We start from the raw sequence: 21,569 nt of genomic DNA on the forward strand, positions 1-21,569 counted from the left end.
GGTTGGGTAGTGATTAGGTTTTTTCCAATACTGTTGTTAAATCGAAACTTGTTAAATTGTGTCGGTACCTAAATGGTGCCCAAATCAATACTTAGTATTGATAAGAAACAGTGTGTTAAAGGTCAGCAAACAGGGCACAGACAGTCTAGTGGTGAGGTTGTGCCAAATGAATGCAGACATCCCAGATTCAAGTCCAGCTTGCAGCTCCTTTCCTGCATGTCTCTCTCTCACACTCTTAACCCTGTTTCTGACTACCCAGTCTCCTCCTCTAGAAATAAAGGTATAAAAGGCCCAAAAACATCTCTTTAAAAAGGAAAAGGGCAGTGACTGAATCAAAGCTGTCTTGGTATGATAAATGATTCAGTATACGAGTATAGGATAAGAAAAGAAAGACGAAAGAGGTAAATGTTTCAGTTAGGGTGACTGTGTCCTTTATAGGAAAATACAGACAGAGCACAGGCATAGCTCTGGACAGCAAATAATTAGAAAAAAGTTGATAGCCAGTACAAATTAACATTCAGAAATTCAATAACTTCATTTTATGCCTTTCATTTGGGGAGATAGGGGGTCATGTTGGGGTGGTGGGGTACCGAGATGAGGCATCAAAATCAGTGCTTTACTGGCAATCCAAAAAAGATTATGGGGGCGCAGGTGTCCTGTTGGTTTAAGGCGCGCCCCATCTACACAGTCGACCCGGGTTTGAATCCAGCCTGTGGCACTTTCTGGCATGTCTCTCCCCAGCTCTCTCATTCCTGTTTCTGATTCTGTCCAACATGACCCTCAGTCAATAAAGGCATAAAAAATAAAAAAAGAAAATCAAAAAAAAAAAAGAAAAAAGAAAAGGTAGTAAGGAGCAGACTTGCAATATGCTTTCAGAATGAGCTAGATCAACCCTGTCCTGATGCATTCAGACATCAGCTCACCCTGAATTCATGCTGAAAGTACAGATAGGCTGGCAGGAAATGTCTGGGTAAAGATGGGATGAAAATGTTGGCCCTTTGTGTGCAAATAAGCAAACTTGACATGCCAGATATAATGTTTCATATAACCACTGCATAGGATATATTTCACATTCATCCCATACAGTGTTTGGGAGGGCAGGACTCCAGGGTCCAACATTAACGGTTGCCCGAATGCCGAGGGCAACTTCAAAAAGCCGACAGGCAAGCAAAACTTTTAAGGACTTGCCCGATTAGCACCCATGACCCTGAGCTTTTTTATTCATTTATTTCATTATTTTCCTCTCTCGTTTCTGTTACTACGGAGCCCCCCGAGTAGCCAGATGCAGTATGTCGCTGCCTCTATTGGCTGAGCGTGTCTGCTGACATGCAGACAGCTGCACAAACTTTAACTAAAAACCTTTATCAAACACTGTCATCAGTAACAATTTATGGTAGGTCACATCAATAAATCTGTTACCCACATAAAGAAGACAGGCTCAAACTTCCAAATTTAAACGTTTATTATTTTAAATCCGTATTTTATTACTGTTGGATGCGCTCAACGGAGGAGTGTGTGTAGGAGAGGAGAGCAGAGGAAGTCCGCCGATGGTGCATCTCTTCAGTTTGCTCATTCATTGAGGTGTGCTGTCGTGTTTAATCTTAAGCTTCCCATGTCCTCATTTTAATCCTGCTGATGCTCTCTCACACTCATATCTTTTGACAATTATGCCGATGCGCGTCATCAACGAGCATAACACACACGGATCACATGTGGAGATAATGTAATATCTAGTGAAATTTGTCCAAACGTGGGTGTTTTATTTGATCTTTAATGCACTAATGATCATAAATATCGTCAAAAGAGCAAAAATATAAAACCAAAGCTCCAAAATGAGGCAGGGTGAAACAATGTGTCTGGAGAGCTGCAGGTGTGAGACAGGGCTGGTTTTAGTCGTTTGAAGGCCCAGGGCAAAGATATATGAGGCCCCTCCCCCTTTTACTAAAGGATTAATAATGCACAGAAAAATTTTTAGAAAGCATCTCTTTTATGTTAATAAAGCCACAGAACTACAGTAAATGCCCCAGTGTGAGATATTAATAATTTCTTTGAAAAGCATCTCAGAGCTCAAACTCAGCACATTCTAATATCCAAAAAAAACTTTAGGCCAGGTGAAACTTTCATAAGGCTGGTGATGGGCCAAAGATTGGTATCTCCAAAATGTTTACTTTACAGGGAATGAGTGGTTTATAATTTATAAAAATGATATAAATATGATTTATAAAAACAAATTAAATCATGAAAAATTGAGATACAAGGTTTTAGCCTGATGTCAGTGATATATAAAATAAATACATGCTCATTATCAGTGACAGATTGGTTCTTCTGACTCTATACAGACATTTGCATCCAATTTAACCTCATAATTATCCACCAACCCACTGTTTTATATCATTTCAACTACAGATTAACTGATCTTTTATCTACCTTACATTCCCGGTTTGTATTGTGGCTCTCACTAAAGTATTTTTTAGACAATGTGGCTCTTTGGTAAAATAAGGTTGAGGACCACTGGTCTGTTACAGTTACAGGGAGGAAGTGTGAAATAGCACTTTAGAGCGCTTTCACATTAGGCCCAGTTGTTTCGAACCGTGCCGCGGCACCATTCCTCCACCTCCCCTACCCCCCCCCCATGGCTTGTGCACACTAGCAACATCAACCGTGCCAGGGCGCACTTGCGTATTTACTCGGTCTGAAACAGCAGGTGGTGGTATGCACATAGCTGGTTTACAACCCCGCGAAGGAGGAGAAAGAAGAAGCAGCTACCATGGCAACCACTGGGGTCATGACCTGAGCAAAGATAATTTTTGTTTTGACCTGGCAAAACGTCTGTCTGCAGCCATGGATAATTAAAATCACTTTTAAGATGCCAGCAACTTTGCTCTTCGTATCTGCACATCTATGTGCAGTTCAGAGGATTAAATGGGCTCGCGCTGCGGAGATGCAGCGGTTTTTGAGGTGACAGGAGTCTTTCATTGCCTTTGCACCTCCTCTCACTGACTCCAACTTGTGTTTATCCATAAGGTGAGTCACAACAGACCATTTATTGGCTGGATTCTGATTATTTCTGCCCTTTATTGAGGAAAAATGTGAGAAAAGTGAAAGAAGTTTAGTTTTTACAATGATGTCATAAAGCTGATAGGACGCTCTGTCCTGTATCCGAGCGCAGTTGCATTCACATCTCATCCGAACTGTGCCAGAGCCCACTTGAATCGCGCCCGAGACCACCTCACCAAGTGGGCCTGGGTCCGGTGCCCGGGCACGGTTCGTTTGCATTCACATTACCCAAACATACCGGACTTTGGGCTCAAGTGCACCCGGATTCGGGACTGGGCCCCTAGTGTGAAAGCCACCTTAAAAGGGTACTATGTAGTTTTGGGGAAGACATTTTTAATCAAACAAGAAAAATCTTAATTGGTTGATTTTCATGTGTCAGCAAAATTTCTTCAGTTTCATGATGAACAAACCAAATAAAAACAGAAGAAAAGCACCATTTTATACTTGGTGCATATGTAGCAGACCCAGCCACCTCTCTAGTGTCAGTGTTTTGCTGACCTCATTTTCCTCTGAGAATAGTTGGTTTCATCAATTACATTATTATTATTATTATTATTATTATTATTACTAATAAACATTATCAGTATTGTAAATATGAAATTCCTGAGTTTGAATTTCTTGGGAAAACAACCTGGTGTGGTTTCACATCGCACTGATCTGTACAAAGTTGAATATGATTTTCAGTGGGCTAACACGTACCTAATAAATACAGTTTTCTTAAGAAAGAAGGGCTGTGTATTGCTTTGCACAGTCAACAGGCAATAGATTTTAGCTCTAAGTATGTTGTGAGCAAAATGTATGCACTTGACAGCCAGAAAAAGTTCCTCCTGGACAGGGCAAGTAGGAATTTTGATGTGGCAAGTAGATTTGAGAAGCACTTGCCCTGAAGGGCAAGTAGGAAAAAACCTTAACGTCGGACCCTGGACTTTAAACAAAATTCTTGGAGATTGACTGGACGAGCGTTCTCTCTGCCGCATTCATTACTGGCCAATCAGAGAGATTAAAAAAATTAGGTAATAGGCATGCGCAGCTCCAGTTGTAACCCAAGCTAGACAGAATGGCTTTGCTGTGGTTTATGAACAGTGGAGCCTGTTGGTGGATAAAACTTATGGTGATGCCTGTTCAGGCTCACCCTGAATTCACGCTGAAAGTACAGATAGGCTGACAGGAAATGTCTGGGTAAAGATGGGATGAAAATGTTGGCCCTTTGTGTTCAAATAAGCAAACTTGACATGCCAGATATAATGTTTCATATATCCACTGCATGGGATATATTTCACATTCATCCCATATAGTGTTTGGAAGGGCAGGAATCTAAACAAATTCTCGGAGACTGACTGGATGAGCGTCTTCTCAATCACATTCATTACTGGTCAATCAGAGAGACTAGAAAAAATTAGGTTACAGGCATGCGCAGATCCAGTTGTAACCCGAGATAGACAGAATGGCTTTGCCGTGGTTTATGAACAGTGGAGCCTGTTAGTGGATAAAACCTACAGCGATGCCGGTTGAGCGAAGTGGAAAAACATCTCTGCCAAGAGAAGCTTTCAGGGCTACTTTGACTACTATGTCTGGTATAAACTGAAACAACTGCTCCATTTTTCCGTCATTGACTGATCAATGTAAGCTCTTCACTTAATACAGAACGTTTCCTTGCACATATAAAACAGCACACTATGGATGGGCCTGTGAGGAAGGGTTCAGCCATATTGCATGTACTTAAAACCACTGGTGCTAACAGCCAGGTACAGTGAAGCACAGGTTGTATCAGTGATACATTCAACCTGCCAATGTGGCTTGTAGAAGTCATTCTGCTACCCACCACAGCTGAAATCCACTGGCTTTTGGTTAGTTGGCAGGTGTAACGTCAACCCCTAGCTACATCTGAGCTAAATGTTACACTGCCAGGCAGCCATATCTACTCTCTCCTGGTACAACTAAACCCCGCCTGTAGCTACCACCTCATTCTCTGTTAGGTCTGTTTTCAGACCTGGCATAACTGTTTCAGATTGGGGCTTTGCAAAATGGATTTGCCTGATGACAGACATGGAATCTGGCCAATCCATATGCTTTACAAGGTCCCAAATAAGCAGCTTGTCCTAAAAATGTCTTTTGCTTTTTAGGAGTTCATTGCATGTGTGAAAACAACCTTCTTAGGTTAAGATAGCAAAATTATTTTTTCAAATCTCCTTGACAGAGGAGAGAACACCTTTACATTATTTCTCACAACTACAGTAAGTATATAGGTAAGTAAAACTTAAAACTTCTGCCACCATCAAGCATTTTTAATGCAAGTGGGTCATAAAAGTTTCAAGCAGGCTGCACCCGAATTCTTCCAAAATTGTTGTGCAAGTCACCTGATCCTGGGACTTTCCCCTTCAAATGGCAGGGGGACTTAATTTCCAGGTATTGAAAAGGTTAAAACTAGGCTGTTTGAGTTCACATATGCAGCCCTCCCAGTTTGTAAAATCATAAGAGGCAGTTTACAGTAATGCTGGTCCTTTTGAATGCTTACACTGAAATGGAACCAGCAACTCCCTTCAATTATCTGGATCAAAATAACTGGGTTCTTCTGATTGTGCACAGCTTTTCTAGGTTTAGAATGATTATGATATCAGCTCAGAAACCTTGCCATTCAAGCCCATTAAAATCCTGCTTGAGAGTCATTTTTCTGAATTGTGTCCCATATTATTGTAAAGAAGTGTTTTACTAATAAAAAAAACATTAGGATAGAGGGGGGCTTTATACTCCAGAAGGGAGCTGTTATGGTGTCCTTTCATATAGAAAATATCAGCATAAAAGTTGGCAGCTGTGACTAAACAGATGCAACAGTCGAGGCGATGTCTCCATGGCGTATGAATGTAGAATCTCAAGAGCGGCTACCAGCCTGCACAGCAACGGAGGGAGAAACTTAGCTCCTCCCCCTCTTCTCTCTACTCTCTGTCATGTCTCTTCCTCTCCTCCCATTCTCTGCGCCTCACTTGATCACCCGGCATCGCACTCTTCCTCTCACCTGCCGCCTTACACGTTCCTGCTCCTTACCTTTGTGTGCCACTCTGCCCACCTTCTCTCTTGTTGCCCCCAGCAACTGGTGAAGCTACACCTTGGTTGCTATAGTGACGGTGGGCCCACCACCACCACAGGGACTTGTTGTCTGTGCTCTACATCTGGGTGCTACTGAGTTTGCCAACGCAATATTAACGTGGTTTAAAAATGCATGATAATGGACTGATAACAGACGATTGAAAAATGCATTCAACATAAAAACATCTTTTAAATCCATAGAAGAAGAAAGGACAGCCAGTATGGCTGATCTGGTGTCACATGCAGCATTAAATATTACCCAGATCACTTCTGGGGGTCTCCGCACTCACAAGAGTTGATCTGTTTCTGTCAAAACCTCCTTTTCATCTTACACAGCAGTGAGGGGGGTCGTGAGACACATCACATCACTGCCAACAGCTGCAGCACAGAAAAGCTTGCAGACGCTCTCCTGTGCTCCAGACAATGATCTTTGTAGCATCACGTTCTCAACCTGAACAGGAAGAGCACCTGAATACAGCCTTCAGAGCTTTAACAGAGCACAGTCTGCACATCAGAAGAAGCTAGGTCATATCCTTGACATCATCACGGCGGCCATTTTGGCCTCAGCTATGTGGGTTATGTCTGGTAAAATCACTCTGCAACAGCTATCACACACGGCACACCACAACATTAACATTCAGGTAGTCTAACTGTATGCTTTTTAGGATATCACTTTATGTTTTCAGTACACAGACACAGCTTAAGATTGATTAAACACCAGTCAGACAGACCTCACTGAAAGTGAACTCAACTGAACCAGATGGTTATGATTTTCTTGGCCAAAAACATTATAGGAAAGGGTCAACCTGGAAGTAAATGATACAGAATTCAACTAAAAATTCATTTCCATGGCAGATTCATGGATTCAACTTTTATTTGATCAAGCATCACAGATGCAGAACTCTATTGCTTTGCACAAGCAGCAACCTCTGTGTTTGAAACCAATGCAGAAGTGCAAAAAAACCTGCAGTTCCCCAAATGTCCTGTTGAAGATGGCTGCAGAAGTAAGGGTTGACTGAGATTGTTTTTCAGGGCCGTTATCATTAAAGATTATAATAAGTGCATGTAACTGATAACAGATATTTGCAACCGATATGAATTTGTTATGATTAACAAAATGTACCTTTTGTAACAAAAGTAAAACTCCATGTTTAATATGAAGTTAAAAAAAAAACAATTTAGCACTATCTTTGCCAACATGAGAAACAAAACATAGCAATACAGGAGCAGCAGGAAACAGGAAGTGATGCCTTACACTCCTTGTCTCAGTGCCAGAGCTTGATGAGGATTAAACTCACATCAAGGCTGGTCGGTAGAAGATCAAAAAATCATAATCTTTGCAAAGCAAGCTTTCAGTGCTGTTCTTTTCTCTGTATTTGATAAAGAAATGTGGTCGAGTTCTGATAAAACTGACGCTATACTATAGCTACATCTGAGCTACCTGCTACTCTAGGGGTAGCCATTGCTTCTGGCTCAAAGTACAACTAAACTCCGCCTCTTTCTCCTCAAACAATGCTGATTGGCCAGACCTGTTTTTGGTTCAGAAAAAATGATGTGGACTAGAGCTTTACAAGATGGATTTCCTAATGACATGAAATTTGGCCAATCCATTTGCTTTGCAAGGTTATCATTTATCAGCCAGGCCGATAATCAGCCTACCGAATGCAGATGAACCAAAAGTCACTTACAAATCCCATGTTCAGAAAGAAAAAAATGTACCCAGTTTACAGCCCGGTTAAAAAAAAAAAAAAGGTTGAGAATAGTTCATGTCTTTCTGGAAAGGCTCAAGCTTGACACGTATGTTGCACGGCAGCCGAGGGACTTTTTTCCCCGAGCAATATGCCAAGAGACCAACAGTGGTTTTCAGGCCTGAGAGATCCACAGCACAACCAGGCTCATGGAGACCATAGAACCTGCCCAGATTGTACCCAAGGCCATGCTTACTCAGCACATCCACTACTTACTCTGGCCTAAAGGTGCTGATAAAAATATCATTTCAACAGATTACTTTCCTATGCAAGGACATCCAGTGCCCGACTGGGGTTGTGTCAGTCTTTCTTCCCGCCTGATGGTGCCCTCAGGCGGCCTTACTCACCACATCTACTTCTTAATTCAACCTAAATTTTTGGCCCCCCAAAAAAAAAACGCCTTAAAGTTCTGCATAGTATTGTACATCATATGACTATTCAGTCATTCGTTAGCCAAGGCCATGCCTTTGTAAATAAATTACAGTTCGGACTCTTGTAGGAACTTTGCTTGACAAACATATATGAAATGTAGGTATAGATAATGTTTAATTCTATCCTATTAATAAAGCTAATCATATGCTCCCAAAGCAATTAATCAGTCTTGACATTAGCCAATCAAGAAGCAAGCTGACTGTATGAGGAAGCAAAACAGATATATTCATGGTAATCATAGCAAATGTGATGCAAAACTGGATGTCATAATACCAACAAAAACAATAAGAATATTATTTTTTGTTTTTTAATCGGCTTTCATATCTGGTATCGGTACTAATATGTCCAAATCGAAAAAGGACTGAAAAAAAGTGGATCAGCCCATCTCTTAATCTGTAAATTAAGAAAAACAGGGAAAACCAGACTAAACCTTCAATTACTGTATACTTTCAAATATAAAGCATATGGAGGAGGGGGCTGGGGTTGAAGCAGTTATCTGAATGGCTCAGTTTCTTGATTAGCTGTCCCAGGCATCTTTTTGATCTTTTACAATTTCCAGTTTGGTATCCTTTGTCAGGAGAGCTGCTGTTCCTGGTGTCTGCGCATTATTGATCCCGCAAGATGGCTTCAGCTCGATGAAAAATCTTGTGACGTTTTGATCTCCTGAGATCTCGTCACAGCCCTAGTGTGGTCACTCCAATTATTAAAACCGTTTAATAGTTTTAGGATTTTTTGGTGTGAGCCAGGCTTAAGTAATCAGAGTGTATGTTGCAACTGTTTTAAACCCTTAGGAGATTGGGCAGGAATGACACCAAACAAACCCGGAGCTGCTTATAGCAAGTATGATGACTCCTTTCCTTCACTGTAATTCACTGAGGCTGGGGTGGGGGTTGCTCACAGTGACCATGTGACAGGAAATACAAGTCGAAATGGCATGACATTCAAGATCAATAGGTTGTTTGCTACAGTTCAAAAAAAGAGCAGGATTACAAAAACCTCCTCCTAAACTTGTGTTATTCAATTTGGTATAAAAGAGGATATAAACCTAACTCTAAGTCTTATGAGAACAGGGTTATGACACATCCGTCTGAAGCTGTGGGGCTAAATGATGTCAAAAATTTAAAGAGGACCCACAGGCCTCCTACTCCATAGGCAACACCTCCCAAAGCCAAACTGAGCTGCAAGAAAAATCACAAAATCACTGCTTTTATGTTCTTATATTCTCCCATCAGAGACGATCTATGTGCAAGGCAACTCAGTGGAGCTCAGAGGAAAAAATAGCCTAGTCCAGACTCACTTCAGACTGCAATGCAGAGCCATGAGCCTGCCTGCATTCACGTGGATGAGAGGGAAAGGAGGCTCCAGCTTTAATGAGCTCTGACATGCAACCTTCTCCCATCGTGAACACCAGGTGGACAGAGAGGTGGTGGGCTGGGCGAGGGGTGAGGTGAGCCTCACTGCTTCCATGCAATAAAACACATTAACGGCTGTGCCACATCATCACCTTACAAAGGTGCTCCTCTGTCTGTCTGTCTATGCAAAGTGAAGGTTTGATATCATTTTTCTTTGCAGATATTTGTGCCTGTTCAAAGATAATGTCAGACCGACTACAATTAGGGTTGCTTGATTAAGGCAAATATCCCCATCAAAATCAATTTCATCCATACTTTGATATTAATTTCATATTTCTACATGTGGTTGATCGCTGATCGCACAACATATAACTACATGCATTTGTCAGAATTAAACCAAATATTTGCAGCAAAACAGTTTGGAAAAATGCAACCGCTGGCAATGGGCCACTCTGCAACACTTAATAAAGCCTGTCAGTTCACACCACTGCAACCGGAGGAGTTAATGTATTGTTTCCACTTTGGCTTTTTATGCCTGCATAAAGCTGCATAAAACTTCCTTTTTAACCATTTCCACCCACTTTTTTCAAATATTTCTAATACATCTATGGAATTTAGACAGTGTGCTCGAGTTTTCCTGCATTATTTGATCATTACAAACAATAAATTATCCAATATTGGGTATTAAGGACTACTATTTTTAGAGCTGTGGTGTCTAACAGGCGTCACTATCGTCTGATTTTTACGAATAATACAAAAGTCCTTGAATAAAATCAAATAAACTGATAAATCCTCATGGAGACTAACTATTTCAAACAGATCTTGTTGTCAATAAGCACTGCACTGTTAGTGGTTCCTCCTGTAGACAATCTTTTACTAAGCATCAGGCTGGCATCCTTTATATTTGTCTCAAATCGGGTCATTCTTCATTGCAAGATTAAGTCTGATGCAATGCATAATATTATTTATTACCTCAAAACTACATCATAGAAATAGTTTAGTCTTACCCTACATCTGGTTTAAGTGATATATGTTAAAAACTCAATATATTGCCCAGCCCTATGTTGGCAGAATTACATTTTCTATGCAGATGCATGACACGCACAGACAACAACACACTAATGAAATCAGATCAAACATGTATGAGGCTGAAGTCATTGAGAAATTATGCTTAATGCACAACCACAACACACACTATATAATAACTAAGGATGTCCATTTCAAGGAAAATCACCCTTGGAAGTAACTAGTAATTATTTCAAGAATGTTTAAACATTATTAGAAATAAATGGGATGTACATCTGAGTTTGCTAGCTTGATGTTAGCATATATGGAAAATTCCAATAACGGGCTTATACATTTAGCATTTCTGATAACTTTAACCATGTGTTGCCATTTACATTGGAAATATGTTAGCACTGCATGAATGTATGCAAGTGTCAGATATCCCATTGCATAGTGCACACATCTAACACTTTTATTTTACATGCAGACAAACAGAAGTGTTGTACTGACGGCTGTGAGTGGAAAAGTTCTGCCTGTGTTTACACCAGTTAAAATCTAACATTGAATACGCAGATATGGACATTATTAATGCAGTTATCTCTGCTTGGTAAATTAAGCTGTCAAGCTCTGTAGAGAGAGGAAAATCAAGAAAACATTCCTGTCCAATACACTCCTGATGTCTTATCATCTCCCTCTTTCCTTGTTCCTCACCAATCCCAATGCAGGCGACGGAGAAAAAAGTAGGGACGGGGCGGTGTTGCCCTGTTTTGTTCATGGGTTGTCAGGCTACAACAGGAATCAGTACAATCAAGTGTATTTTGTTGCCAATGCTTGCTTGCATCACATGCTGTTAGGACACGCTGTAGATTAAATACTATGTTCGATTTTGTACATAAAAGTTCACCAATATATAGATCACTTCTTAAGCTAAGAGAAGCCAAGTTAGTTTATTAGCTCCTCAGCCATGTCACCATACAATGATGCTTATTTCTTACTTGTTTTTAGTGATGGTTAGCAATAGGGATGTTGCCATACGTCTATTTCCTGCACATTTAAGCTGCAGTTTAACCTACTTGTCTAAACAGAAGAAAATACTAAGAACCCAGTCATTCAGAATCAGAATATTTATCGTCATGGTACACAAGTACAACGAAATTGTGTGCAATCATAGTGTCACTGTCTTAGCCATGCTGTACAGAGTAAATCAGGCTCACATCAAACCTGCTAACATTATGTTCGTTCCTCTTTACAGATTAATATCATGCTTTGATATGCGGCCTTCTCACTTTGGTTGAGTAGCTATACGCGAGTTCAACCCTCGACAGCCTACATGCCACTTTATTTCCATGTATTACTTTAAAAAACTGTCATACTGCACTGTTCCTACTACCCGCTTACTGCTAAGCTTCTCATATTTACATCCAGTGAAGTGCTGGGGGAAAGGTAAGACAGGAAGGCTGCAGCCATTCACTGAAGCTACAGTGGCCTCTAGTGGTGGGAAAATCATTACAGTTTAAAAGAGGATTATAGACCTGGATTTCAATCCCATGTTTATAAAAAAAATATATGTAATTAGTCTAACCAACTCATCAATCTTGCACCAGCCAATTTGATGGACAAAATTAACCATTTAACCCTTGCACATCCCTAGTTAGTAAGCAGCTTTCACATGTGCTATGGCAGCCATCTGGTTAGAGTATCAGACTTCAACCAGGCACTAGAAATATATGGTGAAAAATACAGTATTAGATTAAGATATCCATATTAAATCTGGATGATTAAGTAGATTTTAATGACAACTTGCATAATCAAAATGATTGCATTGCCCATCCCTAATCAGGATAAGTGATGTTGGCTTGTCCCACATCTCACTTGAAAATATATCAGTTTCTCTCAAGAACTAATACACTGCCCAGCCCTAGGCTGACATCATTTTCCTCTGCAGATGTTTGCGCCACTTGCGCAGATAACAGCAGACTAATAACCAATTCAAATCAAACGCCTGAGATTATTATATAAGGCTTATGTCACTGAGAAGTGATGCGTAATGCGCAGCCACCACAGCTTCCCCCAAGCCAGCTGATGGGCCAAAATGCAGTCCATTCCGGTTACCTGGCAGCTAAATGCAAAACTAAACCCGGAATATTCTGAGCACCATCTCCCCTTTTAAATGTAGGGAAATATAAACACAGGAGCAGCCTGCATCACGCTTTCAGGGGTCGTTTAAGTCCCCCCTGTCCGTGCCCTTCATTATCAACATCGTGTGGAGGATCAGATCCACAGCGCCAAATCCGGTCAAAGCACCCGGTTACAACTCGACCTGATCCTCGCTTCCTTTCCTGCGCACTTCTCTTTTCTCAAGCAGCAATATTTAACAAAACTTGGCTTCAGAGAGCGGATTCAAAAGTTTAATTGAGACCAATATACAGAATGAGCACTACCTGAGCTGCGCAACTCTTCCATAAATAACCCAGGTGAATGAGGGGGTAGGTTGGCTCCCAAGTTGGGATCCAGAAGAAACGTGGTTCAGGGTGTTCCGTTCCGCTCCGTTCCCACCCCTGCCCTTCCTGGCGCAAACAGCCATTGGATTAGCGGCGGATCGAGGGGAGGAGAGCAGACACAGACTGCGCCATTGTTAAACATACCACCAGGAACGATCACAACTTATCCTCATCAAATGATTGAAGATAGAGGAAGATGTTGGACCATTTGACACTCAAAAACCCATCCTAACGGCTGGAAACGTGAGGTTTCACAACCCAACCTCCTCATCTACAAATCTATATCCAGCTGTTTTGATTTTCATGTCTTACCAATGCCACCAAAATATACACAGGATCAGAATAAAAATCCTGATTTTATGATACCTGTGACGATAGGGTTTTAATTGGAAAGTTACCCTGCACATAGTCCACCCCTGGCGCAATCAGTGGCAAATATACCCGGCTACCGCTAGGGGCGCCCTCTCTTAAGGTATCACATGAACTACCTTCATTTGTGTCATGCGGTGGTAAACAACAAGCGCAAAGAAATTCCCGCATCGTGTTTACTAGAGTCTCAGTGGAGTTACCGTGACCTGAAGCCAGGTGTTAACCCAAAATTACACAGCCAGATAGAGTTGCCCCCCCTTCCGTCCCTCCTCCTCCCCCAGCGGAAAACAGCACTGCCTGCCGTCCGCCATTAGGGAGCGAATTGAACAATACTGGAGACTAGAGGCGGCAGCAGCCACAGCATACACACAGCAAGGGGAGCAAATCAGTTCAATTTAACTGTTTATTGTTCCCTTAACGTGTCTCCTCGGTCCTAAGTGAGTCATCAGAGAGTCCCTAGGCTTCCGGCTATCGGCCTGCACAAGTTCCCTAAACTTTGACTAATTAGGCGTAAAACGGGAACATAAAAAACGGCAGTGAAATATGCTTACCGGAGTAGAGCTCGATACGGTGTAGCGCCACTTTTGTGCCTTGACATTAATCCCAATGAGCGCGTGCGCACAACGTAGAACTTTCCACTTTCCGTCCAAAGATCGTCTATTGTGTTGATAACTCACTACGTAAAGATGGCGTCTCACGTGACGTAACACGCCACGTTGGGGGCTTGACAAAAGCATGCGCTTTCAAATTTCAGCAGTAGAAGAAGATAGATTGATTTATGGGAATAGTCAGTAGCAGACTCAGGGTGTTTGAGGGCAGGAGCGAAAATGATAAAGAGAGCACCTGGTGTGTGCAAAAAGTTGTCAGACATTTACAGTGAAATAGTGAGGAATCCTGGTTGAGATGTGACATCTGTTTTTACTGAGGTGTACACTGTAAAACAGATGAGGAATAACAAACCACTAAACCATTTATTTAACAAAGGTACACACAGGAGGATGTAAATTAAAGTGAACTTTATACTAAGCAGCATATAGCACTTAATGCATTTTCTCCACTGTAAGACAGCCCTGTAGGGTAATTTATCACTTATTTTCCACTGAAAGGGCAGCATGGAGGGGAATTTATCATGCATTTTTCATTTCAAAGACAACCCAGAGACACTTTGTCATATATTGTCCACTTAGAGGGCAGTTAAAAGGGCACGTTGTCTGGTTTTGTCCATGTGGAGGGCAATGAGGGGCCACTTTGTCAAATTTTGATCACATAGAGCACAGATCCCAAACTTTTCAGCTCATGACCCCCAAAATAAAAGTAACAGAGACCAGGGACCCCCATGATCACTAATGGGGCTTGAGGCATAGCTGAATATAGCTGCCCCATTCAAGAATAGTCATTTGCAGACCTAAATTTTAAGGATCTCAGAAACATAACTTGGATTTCAACACAAATCTCTAGTGACTATGTTTTTATGTAAAATTGAACTGATTGTGTGCATATATTTCCACAAAAAATGAGCAAAATATACAGTTTAAAATCATTTTAAAATATTCTTTGTTTTTTGAAGGCATCTTGCAACACCCTCTCAGTGTCTCCTCCTCTTCGAGTACCCCTGACATAGAGGGCGCTAAAGAGGACATGTCAGATTTTGTCCACCTGGAGGATACCAAAGGGGAAACTTTATCAAATTATGTCCTTATGGAGGATACCGAATGGGGCATTTTTTCAAGTTTTGGCCACCTATATGCAATTAAAAGGGCAATTTGTCAAATATTGTCCACATAGAGTGTGCCAAAGGCGGCACTTCATTATGTTTGACAAGAAAGCAGTTTGCAGTGTATTTTTCAAAAACTAGGACTAGAGATGCATGATATTGGTTTTTACAGATATCCAATACGCCAATAGCCTATTTACAGATTCATTTTAGCCAATATTGATACCGATATCAAATATGTTTTACATAAAAAAAATTCAGTCCTTTGAACAAAATTTAAGGTTTGTGGATGAAAACACGAAACACATTTTTTGTTTTCTTAAAACCCACTTTAAAGTTTAAAAAATGAGGATGAACAAAGAAAAAGATCTCAACTCACATGGGTTTGTTGGTCCAGCCTAAAATTCCACTAATTCATTAGTATATATGGCCATATTTTAAGTCGATATATGCTGGTATTCATGGCCAAAATATCAGCTGTAAATATCTGCAGAAAATATGATATATGCCGATATTTGCCCTTTTTAGCTAATATCTGCTGATATACTAATATATCTTGCATCCCGAACTAGGACAGAAAAGGGGAACACTTTCCTCTCTCAGTCCACCAGTGGGTATAGATATAGTTATACGTATACGTATGTGTCCTTTTAGCTCTTTTTCTGTGGTCCTGTCAGCATTATAACAGGTCAATTTAACACTAGGATGTACAGCCTTCCAAATACATCCTTATTTTTCTTTTCCTTGTTCTTCAGATTAGATTTATTAGATAAAGATTTGTTTTGTGCACTGCACAGGGTTGATTTTAAGATCTGATCTTTAGGGGTATTCAGGTCCCTATCACATTCTGGCGTGTAGAGTTTCTCACAAGTGAGCAATCCTCAGGCTAAATCACTTATTTCATGGAAAACAAATATTTTTCCTACCACCTTAGATAAGTCTACTTATTTATTAGTCTATTTTAACCTTTTTATACATAAATAAAAAATAAATTTAAAAAATCTGAATGCAGGACCTGTCACATTGTCTATCTATATGATGTACTACAACTACATTTTCTACTGTAAGGAGTCTTCTTACCAGTAATTGATGTCTGCTGAGTTAAAGGGCCTTACATAAATATCTCACCTAATAACTTGCCTTTTGTGTTATTGACTTCTGAGGTTTTCCTGCCATTTAATTTGGAAAGGATTTAAATTAAGGAATCAAACGTACAACTGTGATATTTGACAAATGTGTGTCAAATTTTAATATTCTGGTGAGGGACTTGCTCAGGATATAATTATCTCAGGGATGCTAAGACAAAGTGCTCAGGCACTCCTTATAAGGTTCTAAAATCGCCTTTGGCACAGCTAATTAAATAAAAGGTCAAAAAACGTGCTATGTTCCTTTAAGCAGATAGTCCCTCCTGCTTTAGTCACGCTCGCTTTTACAGTAACCACAAGTAGAGGCCGAGTGAGACCTCTTCCCTTTACGACACTCTTCGATGACATCCATTCGTTTTTCTCTTTTTTCCCTTCGTCGCGCAGGCGCAGGAAGAGCAATCAGTGGTAGCATGGTTGGCAATTAAATTGCTCCATTAAGCTGCTTTTACCTCATCAGTGCATACCACGTATCTTGTGTAAACTAACTCTGAATCAGCCTTCAAAATATGATACTAATAGATCACGAGTGCCTTTTTATGAAGCAACTACAACAAGCTGAATTGAAGTACAGCACTCGGGTCCAATCAGGGGTAAGGATCCGGGTTGAGAGAGTTCATTCTTTCAGCCCAGCAGGATCTGTCGGTACAACATCGGGTTTCATCAACGTAATTTCATCCAGATAACAGGGGAATGAACTAAATATGCCCATGGATAGATAAGGATCCCATTTTATTGTGATAAAAACTGCATTAAAGGGAAAACATGGTTTCAGAGGAGCTTAAATACATTAAAATTGACTAAGATAAGTCTAAACTCAATCCTTATTGAAACATGGCAATTATTAGTCACGCATACAAACATCATAGGGGATATGTTGGGACTTACTTGCTTTATCGACGCAAACATAAGTAGATTGGAGTGATGATCACGTTTTTAATATGGCGGATCAGGTGCGTTCAAGTGATCGACACCAACGGTAAAACGTGCAAATTGGATTCACGTGGAGATTTGCCATGGAGAAAATGATTTGCATCTCCCCAGCCCACTACTCAGCGTCTCAATTGCAGATTTACAAAATCAAATGAAGCAGTGAGACGAACAAAGTGTTTTATTCGCCGAATCAGTCTGGTAAAGTAGTCAGCCGGGTTGCCAGGTTTGCTGTCGATGTGGGTGGTTAATCATAATTTCGTGGATTTACATCTCTGGACATGCTCAAATTGCACTTAATTATATTAAATGTGATCGGGATTTAGGGAAAGGGGGGCTTGAAATGACCATTAATAACGCTAACGACGTCAATCCTTTCTAAAATTAACATTCGTGAGGCATTTGTGGACCTCAGTAAATTTCATGACTGCGTCTAGATGAACGCGAACGCGTATTTTCCGTCTGTCCTTTCCAATCTGAATACATAACGCACCTACATCTTAATGTATTTTGAAAGGATGTGTTTGTATTTTCTCCAGCCATAACGCAACTGGTGGTAAATTAGACATAAACTTTGACATCCTGTTTAAATTCCAGACTTAAGCGGTGTATTAAAGCAGCATGACACAATTCATAGTTAAATGATTACATACTAACGCATTGAGTTAAGTTAGGCTAGGAACAGTGGACACAGTCCACACAACTGATAAACTGGCATCTAAACTCGTTGGTACTCATCAACGTCGACCGTTTTGTCGGTATGGACTTTTATAAATGGGTATTTCAGTTATCTAGGTATTGTGTGTTATTAATCAATTACATATAAAGACGTAACGGCTAAAGTTTCATCTTTTGGTCGAGTTAGCTAATCGAAAACGTGAAGCATTTTCTACTACATTTCCCATAATTCAACGTTCTTCCGTGCTGAATATGCGCGTACTCCAAGCCAGTGGTTTTCACACTTAGCCAAGGCACACCTAAGATCAAGCCAAATCCACTATTCCAAGTATTCCAGGGTTATTCCAAGCTGTTGCTAGCTTTTCTGCACTGGTGGAAAGATATTAATTGAATTTACTTAGATTACAATTGATGAGTAGCTTTTTGTGTACTTGTACTCTTTTGATTATATTTTGAATTCAGTAAATTTACTTTTACTAACATAAGTTTTAACCAGAGTAACTGTACTTCTACTTGAGTACAATAAGCTAGTGTTTTTCCATCTCTGCAGATTAAACAGCAGCACCTCCTAGCGTGAAGGGATGCACAATATTGTATGCATGATATCGGTATCAGCAGGTATTAGCTTAGAAAGTGAATTTTTGCATCATAATCAACAGATGTGAAAATTTATGCTCCCACCCATATTTTAGCTTTTGCTTATATCAGGTGTAGATATTAGTCAAAAGGACAAATAAGTCGATGTAGTTAAAGGCTGGACTAAGAGACCTGCGTCAGCTGAAGTCTTTTCCTCTATTAATCATCATTCCTATACTTTAAAGTGTGTTTTAAGGACTGAAGTCTGACCTTCATCTAAATATTGGTATCAATATCGGTATCAGCCAAAGTTAATTTGTAAATACTGCCGTATTGAATATTGGAAAAGTTCAGATATTGTGCATCCCTATTGCGACAGAATGATTCAACATCACATCCCAAAACAGCTGTTGTATTTTACTTTATTATAGCCTAGAGGTGTGAATTTACCTGAAAAACCTTGTTGGTGATCCATTTTCTCATGTTGTTATTACCAGTCAGGAAAGATCACATTTTACAGCACAACTACTTCCTATGTACGCAGTACTCACTTCTTAAATCAGTTTTGAATTAAATACTTTTCACTACTCACGTGTCTTTCATTCCATCATGCTAGTTTTCCCCCTTTGAATGATAATGACACAATGATTACTGAGTAGAATATGTCTATATGTAGGCTTTCTAAAATAATTCAAAATACATTTACACACATTATTATGAATAAATATTAAACTGAAGACCCCAGTCTAAGTATTTTGAAATCTACATTTTATGGTCTTTGAGTAAAATGCTAAGAGTAAAATCCTGGGGACAGAAAAGTCAGCTATAGCAAGGAATGACAGGCTAATGGATGGCCACAGAGGGTTACAGCAGTTTTAAGTGTTTCTAAACTGAGCTGTTGATCAGCTTGACAAAGGTGGAAAAAGTACACCACTGTTGTAGTCAAGTAAAAGAACAGTTACTCCAGTTAAAATTTACTTAAATAAAAGTAAAAGAACTAGTCTATGGATCTACTCAAGTAAAAGTAAAAAGTATTACATTAAAGTTTAGGCTACTTGAAGTACTGAGTACTAAATAGCTGCTGAGGAGTTGTACAGTAAGATCTGATCTTTCCTTACTGGCAAACAACAAGTGAATCAATCTTTAACCAGGCTACTCAAGTAAAGTCACAGCTCTGTAATAAAATAAAATACACAGAAAAAATTACAGTGTTAATTAAACTAAAACAGAATTAAATTTAACACTTTAGTAAGGCTACACTTTTAAAGGTGCTAAATATTTTACAATAAGACAAAGCTGCAGTTATTCTTGAAAATCTATGGCAATGTGAGTCTTCTCTGAAAAAAACAAAGCAGAGAGTCAACCTTATAGAAAGACAATGCATACTGAATACTATGTATTATATGTGCATTAAGAGCACCGAAAGGCACAGGCAGAAATGTCAACTCAGTTGACAACTCTTCACATGGTGCAAATGTGGCTCACATCAAAACTATAAAACCTCATCAGAAACAAAACAAAGAACCCCAACAGGGATCCATGTGCATCATCCCAAAACAAATAAACTCATATAAAACACAAAACTCTGTCCAAGGGCATGACCACTCTGCCCACACATCCCCCCAGGGTTGAAATTGAAGTGGGTGGAGCCTAGATCAGTTGAGTCTTTGCAGACTTCATCTAAAACTGGTGGATCAATACTGTCAAGTAACTCCGACACTAAAGATCATTTAACTCCGAGTGGAGTTAAAATCAACTCTGAAATGTTTAACTGTGAGATGTCAATACTCCAGTTTTTGCTGTACAACAGCTGTCAATGGATAGGATGTGGAATCATTCATTATGTTCTGTATAGTCAACAGAGGTAGAAAAAGACTAAAGTTAGGTACTGTTACTCTTGTTAAAATTTACGTAAGTAAAAGTACTGATTTCAAAATGTACTCAAAAAGTTCAGGCACTCAAAAAGACTCAGTTACAGTGATTTGAGTAAATGTACAGTGACAAACTCCCCACCTGCATTTGGATGATAATGAGATTTCCATTCCACCCTAATCTCTCTGAAAGACCTCCAAAACTTGTTTTTTGCTTCATGATAGGCTAAGTCTTTTAAAATAAAAGTCCCAACCCGATTTCCTAGGATATTTATTTTTGTTAACATTTACAAGGACAGAGCGATTTTATAGGTAGCCTATCTTTGTAAACCCTTTTTCAACCTTTTTTCTGTCAAGTCACCAGTTAAAGTTTTGAACGATCTCAAGTCACCCTGGTCAAAATGTATCAGGATAAATAAATTATTTTTAAAAAGATTCATTTGGTAGATTCATTTGATAATAAAATGGACAGGATTAAACTTTAAAGCAGGGGTTCTCAGTTGGTGGGCCAGGACCCAAAAGTGAAACGATGTGCTGATGTCAGTGGGTTGTAACTTCGTGCCTGGAAAAAAGATGATGGCAAAAGTCTATTACACATTGAGTCCTTTAGAGATACATTTTTACATTGTATTTTACTCTGTTAAAATAGAAAATCCATGGATAGGCGCATAGACCTTAAAAACACATTTTGGTGCGTTTTGGTAAACCTGCAGAAATGAAAACAAAAGAAAAGCCCAATACTTGTGCTTGCTGGCATAATTTGCTGACCCTGACATGGTTGAACACTGGGTTTACACTTTATCCCATATTCTGCTCAGCGTTCACCTGCAAGAACATTCAGTTAAATAATTGTCAGGAAGTGTGTTCCAGGGATTCTAAAGGCCAACCAAATGACGAAAGTATTTAAAAAAAAGTGGTGAGAATTTGGTGGAGTGTTCAACAACACAAGGATTTAAAATATCAGCAAACAAAGAACAGCCCCATAAAACAGCCAGACCAAACTTCTCCAGAAGTGAAGTACTTATGCTTCTGAGCAGTTTGATAAATCTACACTAAAGAGTCCTTAGCTTTAAATTTTGGATGTCTTCTTTAATGTTTCCTTTGTCCATG

General features: G+C 39.8%; 1 protein-coding gene across 4 annotated transcripts in view; it reads right to left on the reverse strand.

Moving 5' to 3' along the window:
* zmym2 (zinc finger, MYM-type 2) overlaps positions 1–17,330 on the reverse strand; it is a 51,786-nt gene extending 34,456 nt beyond the window's left edge. For 2 of the 4 annotated variants that reach the window (XR_005992967.1, XM_041806721.1), the window contains exon 1: positions 17,293–17,330. Coding sequence is in view for 1 of the 4 variants with exons in the window: in XM_041806721.1 (XP_041662655.1) it covers positions 17,293–17,313 (21 nt within the window). In the remaining 3 variants the exon portion in view is untranslated. Of the gene's footprint in view, positions 1–13,119; positions 13,161–14,099; positions 14,207–17,292 lie in introns of those variants that run through there. The other 2 variants (XM_041806722.1, XM_041806723.1) reach the window with 2 other exon arrangements.
* Positions 17,331–21,569: the final 4,239 nt, after the last annotated feature.

This window comes from Cheilinus undulatus, linkage group 15 (genome assembly GCF_018320785.1).
Source record: "Cheilinus undulatus linkage group 15, ASM1832078v1, whole genome shotgun sequence".
In the NCBI taxonomy this organism is placed as follows: domain Eukaryota; kingdom Metazoa; phylum Chordata; class Actinopteri; order Labriformes; family Labridae; genus Cheilinus; species Cheilinus undulatus.